Source organism: Epinephelus moara, chromosome 7 (genome assembly GCF_006386435.1).
Source record: "Epinephelus moara isolate mb chromosome 7, YSFRI_EMoa_1.0, whole genome shotgun sequence".
In the NCBI taxonomy this organism is placed as follows: Eukaryota; Metazoa; Chordata; class Actinopteri; order Perciformes; family Serranidae; genus Epinephelus; species Epinephelus moara.
The window spans coordinates 27,236,378-27,253,425 of NC_065512.1; the positions used below are offsets into that span (position 1 = coordinate 27,236,378).

Below are 17,048 nucleotides of genomic sequence, written 5' to 3' on the forward strand. Positions count from 1 at the left end.
AGCTAGCCTAAACAAGGCTACCCACATAGACACATTCTGTCTAAACTCACCACATACAATAGCAACGTGCAGTGAAAGTGGCTTCACCATAATGTAAATGACAGCTGGCGTTATAAATATATGTATATCAGCATTTTTAATGGTGTTCATCATTTTTTGTCATTTGACAATATTTTACAGCTGTCTTAAGTTTACACTGTTTCACATTTCACATTAAAATAATACTTTTTTTTTTTAGATTTAGCCTACTTTTTGCTACCTTTCAGTAAATGTCCTGTTCCACAAAGCTGTTGCTTGTCTCATCCTCTTTAATGATAGGTGTTTAATGGATTATACATTTTAAGAAATAAAACTGAGCTAGAAATTTTAATACTAGACCACGAATAAAGAGACTTTGTCATTTACAGCATATGTCTGCACTTTACAGTAGTTTGTGTGAATATGAAGAAAACTTTTAAGTACAGTGTACTGTAACACGCACAGTTAAAAAAAACAGTAACTGTAAAAATACAGTATACTACTGGCAGTTGGCTACAGTATTGCACTGTAAACCTCATGGTCCACAGTAGAATACTGTAATAAATGTAAAGGTAATATACCATTGAAATAAATTACAGTAGTTACACTGTTAAATAACGGTAGGATGCTGGCAACTACAGCTGTCAGTAGTTTACTATAATTAAGTAAAATTATAATTAATGAAAGTAATTAAGTAAAGTATAAGAACCTAAAAGTTTCAGTCCACAACTGCTTTGCACTGTATTTCCCAGATTTGAATTTAAATTTTGAATTTTAGCATCACACAAGGAGTGATTAAAAACAAGTATATGAAAATAAACATGGACGTGATTGTGCAGAAGATGTAAGAAACCTGAAGGGGCTTATGGTGCAAACCTCCCCTCTGGAAATTCAGATCTATTCTATTACAAATAATATTTCTCTCATAAACATGAGAATATAACAGACAAAACAAGAAAATATAATAATTATTCAATCAATTCATTTCATGTAAGATTCAAATGGGAGTAATGATGGACAGGTGTTAATGAAGTAAGGACTGTTGTTCCAGAGTAATGCTCTGTATTTCAAAGTATATTGTTCGAGTGTTATGTGGTGATAGGGAAGATACATATCCTCTGCTTGTCTTGTTGGATATGAATGGACATCAGAGTTCATCAGGAGGAAGTTGTGAAATACATCTGGTAAGCTGTGTTTTTGAAACATACATTTATACATAAAATATTTGTTTGATAAATGTTAACATTAAAAAATGATACCAATTTCAATAGAGGAACCGATGATTCCCAACAATTTGCTGCTGTTGCCAATTGTGACAAATTGTTTTGGATTGAAAGTATTTTTTTCAGGGAAGAAGGATATGCAAAGGCCCGAACAATGTGACAGTATGATATGTATGGGTACATTAAACTATAGTAGAGTGTTAGTAGACAGAACTGATTCACTTAACTTCATGGTTTTTTCATTCAGTTCTCCACAGACACTAGTTGTTAATCAAACAGTCCAACTGCAGTAGCATTCATTCAACAGATGTTTTCATCCAAAGCAACAATAATTTGATAACCAATCTGGGCACATTTTCTTGAATTAAATCACAAACACCCAATGTCAGGCACATCAAACAGCTTTATATGTTTCAATCAGCCAGATAGAGAGCATAAAAAAGTTTTTTTCTTTGTATGACTACAACATGGATCATTACTTTCACTCAGAACACAACAGAGTGTTTACAAAATGAAAGCAGAGTCCAGAGTATAAATTGTTCATTATTGTTGGGGCGGCGGCACAATGGTGCTGTGTGTTTTTTTGTTGTGGAGTGCCAGTGTGATTTAAAGCTGCTGACAGCACCAGACGCTTACACTGCACTAGGCTCCTGCTGTCTCTCGTCCTCTATCATTTGTATCGATGGATATAGCCTGTCTGCTTGCCTGACAGTCAATCTGCTTCTCTGCTCTCCCTTCTTGCTTCTCTGCCTCCCTCACAGGCCACTGCTCTGTCCTGCCTCTCTATTACTTAACCTCAATTTCTCCTCTCCTTTTTCTAGCATCCTCCTCTGCTTCTCTTCTGTTCAGAGCTTTTACAGACATTCAAAGGATTAAAAGAAGATTTTCAAAATGGCTAAATCTAGCAAACTGAAATAAACAGCAGAGGTGTGGACTGGAGCCACATGACCTGGACTCAAGTCAGACTCAAGTGACAAATTTGATTGATCTGACTTTAGATTTGACTTGACAAAATCAAACAAAGACTTGCAACTCAACACCAATGACTCTGGATTTCACTTGGACTTGAGCCTTTTGACCTGAAAATACTTAAAGGTCAGAGATTAAAAGTATGTTATTTAAAAAGTGTGTCACAAATAAATTCATTTCCTGAATCAACTACCATTAACCCTATTCATTCCCAGCATGTCGACACATGATTAGAACCACTTTGTTTGAACCAATCTGATAGCATCCAATCAAGTTGCAGGAGAGAACCATGACGAACTAATGTTACGTTATGGAATGCCAGTTTTAAAAAATGATAAAAAATATAATTTCATTTGTGAAATTGTAGCGATCAACAAAAAATGAATTGCAGTGTCCAAAACATGTGGGTCCAAAAAAACAGACAGAGGCAACAACTTCCAACTTCATTTGACATTTGAAGTTGCACAAAGAACAGTACGTCAAGGATGATATTAACATGGTTAGAGAGCTAATGCTCAGCTAATTTTAGCTTAACAACCAAGTAACTTTTAACTTTTGATTTTGTAAATTTAATATACTGTTACTCTGTTCATAAAATGGCATTGCTCTTGGCGAAGAGCGCATGACGACTCGAAATATTTGGTTTTGGGACTTGACTTAGGACTTTCCTGTCTTGACCTGGGACTTAATTTGGAACATGAGTGCATAGACTTGAGATTTACTTGTGACTTTAAAAACTATGACTGGTCCAATCTCTGCTAAATACCTCATTATGTTACAGTAACTACTAAAAGAAAGATCTGTCAACAAAATTAGATGCATCACATGAGAGACTGTGACTTTATGAATTTATGTGATAAATAAAGTCATTTGCATTAAAGGTCCAGTGTGTAGGATTCAGTGACATCTAGTGGTGAGGTTGCAGGGGTAAAACTTCTCCCGTGTCCCAAGCATGTCAGAGAAATACTGTGGCAGATGAGAAAATGCAAAACCTAAATGGCCCTGTTGAGAACCAGTGTTTGATTTGTCTGTTCTGGGCTACTGTAGAAACAATATGGCGGACTCCGTGAGAGAATATCCACTTCGTATGTGGATTTAACAGCTCATGCTGAGGGAAGGAAAACACAACATTTCTTATTTCCAGGTGATTATAATTGAATGGAAATATAGTTCTGAATACATATTTGGTCAAATACCAAATGAATACAGATAAAAAAAAGTGTAAAGTGTGCTGGGGCAGAATTATTAATGTGACTCTTAAATATATACTGCATTAAAGACTATGGAGCCCAGAATTAGGGAGTGTCTTATCTCTGATGAACCAGTAGAGTGATGCAGTCTGCCTTCTGCTACTGAGAGACAGTTCAGCTTAGTTTAGCTCTGCTTAATTTACTGTTTGAATGTGGTTTACATACATAACAAGTTTGATATCCTCTTACTTTTATATAAGTGTACACTTAAAGCATGTATGTTGTACAGTGTTAATATAATGGAGGATTTTATTTTGGATCATTAAGAGAGAGAGAAAGGAAGAGAAAATGTTAACTGAAGATTGTTCAAAGTAGAAAAGTATCTCTGTATCCAGACGTGAACAGAATAAACCAGAACACAGAAAATGGAGATGCTTGACCAGTTAAATAGCGGAGTTCATTGACCTACAGTGGCAACATTACAGATGAACAAATGTGTATGTTTTCTCTCAGCCTCTCACTCCCTAACACACACACACACACACACACACACACACACACACACACACACACACACCAGAGAGAGAGAGAGAGAGAGGCCCCTAACAGTACCTGTGTGTAGAATAATCCTTCAGTGTAGTTAACACCTGTGTCTGTCTGCAGAGAGATCTAGCAACTCTCTGTCCACCTTTGTTTCAGAAACATTGTTGTGATGTTGATGTTTTGCTCAATCCACAGCAAATGCTCAGGAGGTTAGCATCTCATTGATAGTAGATTTAACAACACCATATTTAGAGGGAAACACCACCTAAATTTAGAATTCCAATGGTATTTCCAAGGCTTGGGAAGGTTTAATCAATATTTGTGAACATGAGCTACTCTCTCTCTCAAAGCCAGGAACAAAAGTCTCAGAGTCTCACTCTTGTGATGTCATAAGGTCTAAGTCTGGAGCTGCTCCATAGACAAACAATGGGAGGCTGATTCTGCAGACCCAAATAATGTTTGTTTTCCTTTTTAAAACCCAAAAGGGGTTTTATTCTATTTTAGTGTCCCCAGTTCTGAAATTTGAGTTTTATCACTCTAGTTTTTGGATTTGAGAAAGAGCTAATATGTTTGGACTGTCTTAGACCATAGGAATAACATGTATGATTTTTTTAATGGATGCAGGTCCCTTTTAACAAGAGGGTCAGATGTTTTCTTTTGTAATATTTTAATATGAAATTTGCTTGCTGTCGGATAAATGTTGTAGAGTAAAAAAGACTGTATTTCTATCTGGAGTGCTGTGTGTTGAACCCAGCGCTCAAATAATGGTGCACGTACCTTCTTCTTGAGTACAGTGGGCTACTTGAATAAATATACTGCTACAGTATAAAGTATTTTCAGTCTCTTGAATTAAATAATTTCCTATTGCAGGGGTGTCAAGGATTTGAGGACATCGGGGCCTTAGCCTGGACCTCTGTCGGTGGTTCTTAGGGTGTCTGGATATTTCCTAGATTAATAATAAAATTGGGATGTTGAAAATATTGGTAATTGTTAGTAATTAGTATTGATTAAAAACAGAATACTTTGCAACTGCTTTCATTGAAATTTAGAGAATTTTGGGGTGCTTGTACTGGATTATTTCCATTTTATGCTACTTCATACTTCTGCTCCACCACATCTCAGAGGGAAATATTGTACCTTTTACTCCACTACATTTATTTGTCTGCTTTAGTTACTTTGAAAACTTTGACTGATATTACAAACTATAATCATCTAATAAATGACGATGTATACTTACAGATTAAACTACCCAGCGGTATTATAAATCTCCACCTTTAACAGCTGCAACACTGAAGTCACACAAAATGTACTGCTTGAATGACACAGAGGACGCAAAGGCTGCATTTTTGATCAACAATATGATATTATTTTCAAGGGATATAATGCATGAATGAAATGCAGTTCAGTTCAATAGAACTTGATTTATCCTGAAGAAAATTCTTGTGCCAGAGAATGCTTAAAATTACAGTAACACAAATCATAGTAACAACAATTTACATTCACAAACCTGTAACAATGGTCACACACTGGCCCTAGTTTTTTTTTTTTTTTTTAATTATAGAGTATTAAACATCAGTCAAAATATTAAAAAATATACCAGATATAACGTGTTTAAGGAGTTAAAAAAGCAAAAAACAGTGCCTAATAGAGTAACAATAGAAGTAAGATTAGTACAAGAGCAGAGTGTGCGTGATAATAGTTATATTGTGCATTTAATATATAACAATGTGAAGAAGTATTGCATATAACATTGAGACACTAATACTGCATATGACATTGACAAGTGATCATAATATTAGAAAAGTAATATTGCACAAGATAATAAAAAGTAGCATGTAAAAGTGATAGTGCAGCTAATATAGGTCAATATTATTGTCAGTGTCCTTTGTTTCAGCCCTCCTCCCTACAGCAGAGGCAGGGGTTATACAGTTTGATGGCCACAGGTAGAAAAGATCTCAAGTGGAGCTCTGTGGTGCTCCTGGGTGGCCTCTGTCTATGGCTGAATGTGCTCTGGTGACTCATGAGTGAAATGACACATTACTAGATCCGGGGCTTTTTTGTTGTTTTTCTTAGGCCTATTTTTAATTATTTATTTTTTTGAATATCTATAAAGCCTTTTGAGATCTGGGGTTATTCATAAAACATTTGGGGGCTGAAGCCTCGGACACCCAGGCCCAACAACGCCACTGTCCTATTGTGATGTAGCCTACCCAAACTGGTTTACGAGGGAGCGCCCTCTCCTCGGCATTTTCCGGCTCTTTCCGTCGATGTTGATGTTGGGCTCGGCACCGCCTCTCCCAGACTGCTTTATGTCTGGCAGCAGAGACCATGCGCGGTCGCCATATTACGGAGCACCCCTCCCCTTCAGTCCCGTCACAGCACAGAGCCACAGCAGCGGTGCAGGAGGCTACATCCTGAACAACGCTACCGCTGGGGAGGACCAGTGATACAGCAAAACCAAGACCAAAACGAGGACTCAGTGGAATGGATTAAACCGTTGTACACCGCTGTTAAGTGATCGTAGTCGGTTTTACATCGCTGTGCACCGGATAAAAGGTTGCTTGTTTACATTTTCTTTTCTTTGAACAAATTCAGCAGCTAAAACGACTCGCTATAGTCTGTGTTTAGCTAGCCGGTGATGGAGACTGGCAGCTAGCTAGCTGACGTTACTCCTCTGTCAGGCTAGCATCTAATATAAGGCTAACTTACTTAGCAGCTATTCTGCGTTTAATACCAGCGGCTGTTACAACATAGTTTCTCGGCAGAAAGCCCACAAAATGTTAGCTTGTGTTTAACAAAGGCACAAACGGATAACACTGGTAGTTAGCCGGCGAATTAACATTGGCATCAGCTGACGTTAGCTCGCTAGCTACTCAGCAAGCAGCCACTAGCTTCTTTTGCCTCGCTAACTGTCACCGGAGAACACTGGATCGTGTATGAGAGGCTGTAAATACTGGCACAACTTTGTCTGATAATCCAGAACAGCCGGTTCAGATATTTATTTTTTTCGATCGTGTTGTCTGTTGATCGTAGTTTAGTCAAAACGGCGCCGTTAACGAACTGCAAGTTTATCACATACTGTCAGAGACCAACTACCCCCCGGATTCTCTCGAAATGCATCATCCGGACCCTGCAGGAGACTCTGGCAGTGTTAGAAAGATGGCGCATCCGGCTGTCTTTCACAGAAGGGGTAGCAACACGGGCAGCGGGAGCGGCTCCGCGCTGTCAGCACCGGCAAACCCGGTGGTCAATAACAGCCACGTCCCCGCCGATGATTATCAGCCCTCCCTGTTGATTCAGTGCCAACCTCCTGCTGGTTCATCCTCCCCGGGTCCCCATCACATCCCACCCCACAGCCTGAATCTGCAGCCCCAGCCCACACAGTCGACTGGAGCTCAGATAAAGAAGAAGAGTGGCTTCCAGATCACAAGTGTGACTCCAGCACAAATATCTGTGAGTACCAACAACAGTATTGCAGAAGACACAGAGAGCTATGATGACCTGGATGAGTCCCACACAGAGGATCTCTCTTCTTCAGAAATCCTGGATGTGTCCCTCTCCCGGGCTAATGACATAGTGGGAGCAGAGAGGAGCTCCTCGGAGGAGACGCTGAATAATTTCCATGACGCAGAGACCCCTGGAGCTGTCTCCCCCAACCAGCCTTCACACCCCCATGCCCTGAACCAGGCTCAGCAGCATGGTGGGACCATGGTGAATGGGACTGTGCACCATCAACATCCAAATCATCCTAACCATGCCCAGGTCTACCCTCTGTCCTCTGGGCCTGGGAGCACCCCATCTGCCCTCACTTCTGGAGCTTTACCTTGTGTCACCCAGAAAATGCCTTCTAACATGGGGGTCCCTCAAGAGAATGTTTCCCAGGCTGCCCCTCCAAGTATTGTTGCTCAGCCCGTGGGGGTTGTGGCCCCGGGATCTGTCCCTGGAATGCACAGCTCTGCTACGGGCACTACAGTTAGCATAGTTAATCCCCAGACCAGCACTGTTAGTAATGTGAATATGTTGATCTCTGCCAACGTGCCTGTGAGAGGGGGGATCAGCACGAGTGTTAGCAGTAGCAGTGGTGGCTTTCCTCTCAATGTGATAAGCGGCAGTGGGGGGAGTGGAGGTGGAGGTGGTGGTGTTGCAGCTGGGGGTAACCTTATCACCACCACTAATGTCAGCATGATCCAGCAACCCCAAAACATCAACTCCAATATCGCTATGACTACTACAACTACTGCTGCTGCTGTCAGTGCCTCTGGAGGGATTGGACTCTCTGGTGGGATCCAGGGAAGAGTTGGGTCTGCTGTGCCCCCGCCTGTGAGTGCCCCTGTCACAGCTGTGGCCACAGTCTCTGTCCCATCTGCTCCTGCCCCAACTCCAGCCCCTGCAGTGGCTACCACCAGTTCCCGCTTCAGGGTGGTGAAGCTGGACTCTAGCTCTGAACCCTTTAAGAAGGGCAGATGGACATGCACTGAATTCTATGACAAGGAGACCCCGGCTTCTGCTCCCAGCTCTGCTGCATCTGATACTGGGTCTCTCAGCATGCGTCAGTTTGTCTCTGAGAGCTTTGCTGGGGCCTCAGAGAGGGAAAGCACAAGTGGTAGTTCTGTGAGTAGCACTATGAGTACATTGAGCCATTATACTGAGAGTGTGTGCAGTGGAGAGGCTGGGGGACCCCCAGTCCCCCAGCATGCCCAGGATTACGCCTCCCCTCCTCAGGGCTTTCAAGGAATCCTCCCCAGTGGCTTAAGCATGGGAGTGTCCCAACCTCACATGCACCCCCAGGATATTACCCATTCACATTTGAAGACTACTGTGGCACCCTCGGCTCCCACTAGCATTCATCAGCCTGCTCCCATGCCAGGTCATCAGACTGCCACTGGACTCCCTACGCAGGCTGTACCCCAGCAGCAGCTCACTTACGCCCAGGCAGTTGCTAATCAATCCTCAGGCTCCACACAGGGCTTAGTGGGTGTTCAGCAGCAGCAGGTCGGCTATGCCACCATGCCACAGCAACCATCTGCTACCCCCCAAGCTGCCCAAGCGCAGGTGAGGCCACCCGAGTACACCCACCCACACCAAGGTATCCCCCAGGCTGCAGCTTCTCAACCTCTGCCCAACCAAGCTGGATCAGTTCCCTCGGGGTCAGCTAATGGAGCATGTCAGATGATGGGAGGCCCGCAGCAGTCACAGGCACTTCTTCACTCACAGGCCCAGCAGCCCTCCTCCCTTCAGTCCGCCACCTCCAGTATGCCCCCTCATGCTGGAGCACCAGGTCTTGGCCAGCAGCCTCAGAGCCACCCAGGCCATCTGGACTGCCAGCAGCAGAAGCCACAGTCACTCCAAACACAAATCCAAAACCCTGGCCTGGGCACCCAGCTGCCCACAACAGTCCACCAGAGCCAAGTGTCTGCACCAAGTGTGCCTCCTCCAAACCCTCAGAGCGCTCCCCAGACCCAGCCCCAAGCCCACAACACTGGGAACAGTGGTAGGATGCCCCAGCAGGGTGTTCCACAGAGCCAACTGTCTTGTGTCAGCATGTCCCAGGACCACAGCAGCGCCCTGGCCCTGGCTCATGCTGCCCAGGCCAGTGCCCTCTACGCTAGTCTGCCCACCTTCACCACCACTCAGCTGCAGGATGCCCAGCGGCTGCTCTTCCAGCACCAGTCGGCTTTGTTGGGGCTGCCCAAGCTGTCCGGAGGAGAGGCTGGATCTGGATCCAGCACTGGCCAGGGTCAAGAAGCCGAGGTCAACGCCGCTGCCGCCAGTGCCTTAACTGCATCAGCTGGTCTCAAGGCTGTGGATGGAGAGGAGGATGGGTAAGAGATTCAATTTCCTCACTTTTGTCACTTCTTTGTTTATTTGATTGGTTGTAATCAGATTTTACTAGTGTTAAATCATGTGTATCTGTTACATGTGTGTTTGTAGACCAACTCAGCATTCAGAGTCTGTTTAAAGCTGGATGATTTCACTGGTTGCTGTGGCAGCTGTGAGGAAAGAAAAGTGTTATTGTTTTCCCAGCTAGCCAGCAGGCAGTTGCCAGGCTGCCACAGTCTGTCTGTCTGTCCTCTGTCTGTGGGACACAGTGCAGGGCTCAGCTGGATGTGACGTCTCTTGTCTTCATCAAGTGGCTGCAGTGATTCGACATTTTACCTAGCCTGACTCCTTGCTTAAACCCCGACTGTCTGTCTGCCTTACAGGGCACAATTTCTGCTGGGTGCACAGTTCACCGTACATACTGTCTCAGCACATTTGTTGTTGAAAAGCAGGAAACAAGGCGGAGGTTGTATGATTATTTAATCAGAGACCGAAGAGAGAGGGAGGCTGCAAATATGATAGAAATAAATAGTTTCATTCGACAGATGAGACAAAACATTACGGGCAATATTTAATTTTGTTTTACAGGCTATTTTCAAAGCTAACTTTAAATGAACTCATGAAGAAGAGATGGTGGTTTCCTTGTTGACGTGAAAAGTATAGCGCAGTAGTACTTTTCCTTCACTAAGAGCTTATTGATTTTATTAAGAGCTCACTCTCACTCCTCTCACCATCTCTCTTTTTCCTCCATCTCTCTCTGTCACTCAGCTGAAAAGTCTCGTGGAATGTCCCCCTAATACGTTTTAAGAACTGATTTTGAGGTTACGGGGGAATTTTAATCACCCGGCAGCAGCAACAGCAGGAAATTGCCCACATTTCAGTCACTCTTACAATCTTAAGCCCATTTTCCCAACCTCTTAAAATGTTATTACCTTGGCTTTAAGATGCTGTGCATACCCGAGTTATAATTATAAAGATGAGTTTATTACTGGACTGGTTTACATTACTGGGTCTGTAGAGATTAACGTGGATGTAATCATGCTAGTTTTGTTTCAGTCTGTCTTTATGGGCCAGCTAGATGGAAACTGAAGGATGGCTACTGTTATCACATGACGTTTAACTCAGAGGAATGTGAAATCTATGGGGATCAGGTGGATTATTGTCTTTGATGATAAGTAGCATTTGGGTGAAACCAAAGCCCTTGTTTCAAACAAGAAGATTGTCTTGGTGAATTAGGCTCACGGCTGGTTTCTCGGTAGTTTACCTGCTGTCACGAGAATGCAAATAGGTAACAGAAGTCTGTTTGCGCAGTAAGGGGTGGCTGCAACTGGAACTGGTTGTTTCTCTTCCATTCTTAACCAGTGACACCCATTGACACAAAACAGTGCAAACTCAGAGATGACAGCACAGCCTCATCAGCTGATGCAAACATGCTTGCCCATGCACCCTTAGGGCTCATTGATACTCCCTTTACATACAAAAATAGATACGTCCATTTCAAAGATTGTGAACGTCACTGCCCTCATACTTCCATGTGTCCTTTATGTTGGCATAAATAGTGCCAATAGATGACACTCGTCAAAAGTTTCACACAACAACAAACATCATGACAGTGTATGAGTATTGTTTTCAGTCGTTAACAGCATTTATTTAAGATGAGCATTTATTTGGAAGTTAATTGCAATTTAAAAATGTCTGATGTATGAATATTAGAAAACAACGTTTAGTTAGTTAGAAAAAGAGACACTAATTTGGAGGTCCACTTTGCATTGGTTTTTGGGGTAAGTGTTTGGGACCAAAAGGGGGAATAACAGTGATTTAAAAGGCACACTACGCACATTAAATAAGCAACATATTATATATATTGCGAAGCTGGTGATAATTGAGTTTTATTTAAGTTGTGATGGATGTGTTGATTTTACTCTGTGGGGGTTTCTGAGGCTGTTTTGAGGGTGTCTGCATCTTGCAAATGTGGCAGCAATGTTCACCTGTGGTCAGGAGAAACTAAACCATGTGCATACTGCACAGTGGTTAGTTCAGGTAACCTGGGGCATTGAAGCATTCCCTTTGAAAACACAAGGCCAGGCTGCCTCTGTCTGCTTAGAAAGCTTGATATCTCTGTCACGTACCTTTTTTAACTTAATGATATTAAATTGGGGCTGGGCAACAACTTCTGTTTGCATTTTTTTTTTTCAATTTGCATTCATTTGGACAACAGGGTTTTGTCAAATGTCAGAGGCTATGTGTTTATTTCATCACAGTATGATTGCACTAAAAGTCCACTATTGTTGAATTTTTTGCCTTGAATCTGATAATTGTAATTTAGGAACGACAGGTATTGATTACTTTCACTTTGCTGCTAAAAAATGATGGCCATTTTGTGCAAAGAGGCAGTAAAGTTTGAGTGATCGCACCTTTTTAAAGTCACTTTAATGGAAGCAATTCTCAGACTCTGGACCTTCTTCCTTTGTGTACTAATTGCAGAGGAGCCAGCCCCTCTAATAAAAGTTGATTTGTTCTCCATCTGGTAGGAATGTATTTACAAGGGTGTTCTGGGTGGGGGTCTGTGTGCCATATCGCTGGTTGTACGCCTCCTACTGGTTCGCTGTGTGGCTCCTGTCAACATATTTTAAGGTTTAATGTGTGGGATGACCCTGCCCTTGTAAATCACCTCCTAAGGCACGGCTGTAAAACGCCAGGGTCTCTTTAGAGTATCATTGTGTGTGTGTGTGTGTGTGTGTGTGAGAGAGAGAGAGTGTGTTTGAATGAGGAAGTATGTCAGTTGTGAATTTGTTCAATCTGCACTGACAAGGCATTAATGGAATCTGCTCACGATGAGTGGGTGGTCTTTATGTGTGTGTGTGTGTGGAGGCTACTGTGTATTGATTGACTGCTGGGGTTTATAGGCTCGTTAATGGTAAAACAGTGATTAAAAAATGCTGCCAAATGTTAAATAGCATGAGCAAAATGTAACTCATGTGTGAGCAGGTATCAAACGTGACCATACACAGGTTTCCACATGCATGACACTCTCTGTGTGAGGTTTTGGTTTTGTGCGGTTAGGCTGTGTGTGTGTACTTCAGTTTAGTTCTTGTTTCTTCAGACGGAAGATGGTGTTTTGACGAGAGGCAATGTAAAGGTTAGCAAACTTGGCTAGCTGAGTTATAACATACAGTTTAAGTCAAGATATTTTGTTCCAAGTTTAAGCACTTTGTTCCTCAATTTTGATGTTTTATATCGGCATGTGGTGTGATCTTGGTATAGCTTTTCTGTTTTAATACTTGTCCTAATGACGCTATTATATTGGTAAAAAGATATTGCATGCATTATTCCCAAGCCTTCCATGGAATGTAAAGTGACACATTGACAGCCTTTATTTGGCTTTGAAGAGGTGCAGTTTAAGATTATTTCACTCAAACCTCCTTTTGGAATAAAATTTGTCTGTTTTTACTTCATTTTGGGCAAATTGCATATATGTTTGTGCCCAAAAACAGATATGTATTCCATATTGTGTTGAATATTAGAAGCATGTGCAGTTGTTCTGACTGAAAATGACCCTTTGTTAAAAAACTCAAGGGGTTACAGTTGTGGTAACATCTTCCTTCAGCTACCATGTAGACTTGAATGTATTTGACTGGCCAACGCAGTGCCAGTGACGGTGCCTTGTGGCAAAAGTTGAGCCAGGTACAACTTTTCTGTCAAACTATCCTTCATCTTTTTGCTGAAGCCCCTGCTGTGCCAATGCAATGGAAATGAATGAGGATGCTGCAACCCAGCGCTATTGTTGCTCTGAACACAGCCTAAGTGTGTGTCTGAATGTGAATGTGTAAAGGCTCAGGGGAATGTGGCTCTGGCTGGCAGCACGATGGCTATCTCTGCTGCTGGCTGTTTTGAATGTAATCTTCCCCCTGGCAGTACAGGGAGCCAGTGTGTGCTGGGCCTGTTGCTCATTGTGCAGAGATCAACGAGATCCCCAAAATTCACAACACACAGAGGAAGTGACCCAACCTGACCCAACCCAACTTTGTCAGGTCTGAAGCTCGGTGAGACAGCTGAGGACACAGCAGACCGGACCAGATGGAACCAGACTGAGCTGAGTTGTGCATCAGTGTCCCAGCTCTGATAAATCCTGCTATTGTGTTGCTCCATTCTTCCTTTCATTAGCGCCCGCTCTGTAGATGGTTTTGTCCAAGCATTGGCGTAAGGAAGTTTATACCAAACACTGTCAAACCTGATAACCAGATGTTCCAGTCCCTCTTTCTACAGTGGGTCTTGGATAAAGGAAATGTTGTACTCATTGGCCACATCTTGGTTTGTTTGTCTTTTCAGGCCAGATTTTCTTTAATGACTCCACAGCTGTATGCATTTAGAGCAACACTGCTCTGTGCTGAACCCTACTTAGATTTTCCTGTTCAATATCTTAAGGTATTGTGGTGTATCATAGATTGTTTTCTTGTCATATATTGTGACTTGCACCACCATCTATGGTTTAATACTGTTGTAATCATAACAGGTGATATTGTGTACCTGTTGTACCAAACCTGTTGTATTAAAAGATCGCTCTAAAAAGTTTTGTATGGAGTATTGTCCTACATAGAGTCAACTCGATCTTGAAGTCGGTTATAATAGATTCCAATGTTGACCAGGGCTCCAGACTTTTTACATTTGTTGCACTGGGGTGCCTAATTTTTCATTTAGGTGCATCAGCACATAATTTAGGTGCAGATACATTTTAGGCATTAGCTTTCTTTGTCAGGCCCCATACATATTTGCCTTTTTTCAATGTTACCAGCCGTCTAATCACATTGCAGAAGGGGCGGGACAAACACCACAAAGACCAACCGTCACATAGGACATCTTCAAGTGCTGAACAACAGCAACTGCCGTTTTCAGTTGGGATAAAGATACGCTTTGGTGGACACACAGCCTTATTAAAGTAACAACAGTGATTTGCAAAACGACCAACCAATTTACCAACCAACCAGAGTGTGATAGCCTTGGTTGTGATGCACAAATACTGATATACAGACATCTCTTTATCCATGCAGGTCTATGGGGAAAAGTCTTTTTGGCCCAATGGTGTTGTGTATTTGACCCGGAAGCTGTATTTCCTTCCACTGTTAAACCACTTTGAAAAAAAATGGCTTGTTGACTAGTTACCATGCTTGGAAAATGCTTTGAATTAAACATAAAAGTTTTGCATACCTTTGCTGAAAAGTAACATTTCATATATCTTGAATATGCTGATTTAGTCTTCCCAAGCTTCACTTGGTCAATTTTCTCATGTAAATCTGTGATTAATTTTGCAATTTTCATTTTCTTATAACAAAACGGAAGGTGTCAATGATGCGCTCAATGTACTGATTATCAACTACTTCCCTTGGTGATCTATAATAACGTTTGTACTGGTCAGTCAAAAAAAGGCGTTTATGGAAGACTGCTAGATCTAAATCAGAGCCACACCTTTGTAAAGCCATTTCATCGAGCATTACAAAAATTGAGATGTTTTTTTTTAGCCACACTAAAGGAATCATTTTGCAAAAGAGAACTGGAAATAAGCCATGGACTCAGTATGGACACAGGTACCAAGAAAGGCCAGGCGTGGTGCTGAGAAGCACTCGCGCTCAGTCACAAAGTTGTTTTTCCGTAGCAAATGCACCAATATTGTGGCAGTGTTTGGCTGTTGCTTTTTAAATAGTGCTCTTGCTTGTCCACAGTTGGGCTACAAATGTTTTGCTAAAAGTAAACAGCGTTTGTTATTTGTTATGCTGCTGACACCTCCCCCATTCCCACCACATAGACCAAGCCAGAGAGCACCAGAACACAGCAGAGCAGCAACATGCTGTGTATGAGCGAGAGAGAGGGAGGGAGGTCTCACTACACACTACTGAGTATTTACTGTCTTTCTAAGCCAAGCAGTGAAAGCATGAATGGCAGAATAAAAACAACCTTGGAGATTCTGAGCAGTTCACTGTATTTTGATGAAACAGAGGTTAATATGTACATACCACTAACATTTGCATATGTCTGCATAAATCACGCCGTGTTTTTGTCTGTTGCTAATTTGTATGCTTTGTACAGATGCATCATTGATTTCATTTGTCTCTGCTCCTGTCTTACAGATGGTTTATTTTTCCATCAATAAACAGGATTGTTTCACTTAAGTGTGGTGGGAAAACTAATGGCTCGTAATGGATGATAATGGATTGTGTTTTTAGCCTGCCTTTCATCTATGGGAAAATTGCCCTTCCACCCCAGAGTGAATACACACTCACAGTCTCACTTACACACTCTGTCATGATATTCTAACCTTACTGTTGTGTGACAGTCTCACCCCGCTGTTGTCATTTTGGTTCCTTTTGTACCTGAACAACACAGGATGCAGTTATATTTCTGACTCAGCAATAACTCATTTGCCTGTACATTGTCTCTCCATTGAAGGTGTCTGTAGTGCAACAAAATCAATAGACTGAGTCTCTTTGGTCATCGCAATATAATCACACCCCAAATGGGTTGACCTGTTGGGTTCATGAGAGGTTCAGTATTGGCCTCTCTGTTTCCACTGTGAATAAGACAGTTTGTAGCACTGCAAAGAAAAATGTCGACCAAAATACATTTTTTGTGATAGAATTTCTTTTTCAATAAACAACAGAACACAATACAGCGTCAGTATTAAGAGGATAGTATACAAATCTAAATTAGTGTCAAAAATATTGTGGTTTCACAGTATCACTGTGTTACAGAATTATTATTATTATCATTATCATCAGACAGAGGGATCATTAAAGGAATAAAATGGAAATAAAATAAATAGTTTCACTTATTGCTATTTTTTTCTTTCAGGAAAAACAACAAAATATGTGTTTTATCGCTAGATTTCCATTTATAATTTTTTTTTTTTAAATGTCATTATCAAATTTGTTACCAAAAAAAAAAATCCTTTTTTTTTTTTTTTTTTGAAGCGACCAAACACCACACGTTCTCATAATATAAGATGAAGTGACCAATGACTGATAATGTCGAAGGACACCTCCTTAACCTTATTCATGGTTAGTTATTTTTGAGGAAGCATCCAGACCTTCCAATATATATCATTTACAACAACAACATCTCTTTGAAATAGGGCGTGTATGGCTGGTTATTATTTTGGGGATGTAGTGAGAAACAAATTTTTCCTTTTGGGAGTCAACTTGGTTTAGGAAAGATACATATGTAGGTGAAGGCCTAACCATATTCCTAAAAAAAGCATTAAGGTGCCTCTTTGAATGGCATTAACAACTCTAGC

General features: G+C 41.7%; 1 protein-coding gene across 1 annotated transcript in view; it reads left to right on the forward strand.

Annotated features, from left to right (window-relative positions):
* Positions 1-6,302: 6,302 nt before the first annotated feature.
* The window catches only part of LOC126393563 (TSC22 domain family protein 1-like), a 37,144-nt gene continuing 26,398 nt past the window's right edge, over positions 6,303-17,048 (forward strand). The window contains exon 1 of the mRNA XM_050049773.1: positions 6,303-9,765. Coding sequence (XP_049905730.1) covers positions 7,058-9,765 — 2,708 coding nt within the window. The 5' untranslated portion in view covers positions 6,303-7,057. The remainder of the gene's footprint in view (positions 9,766-17,048) is intronic.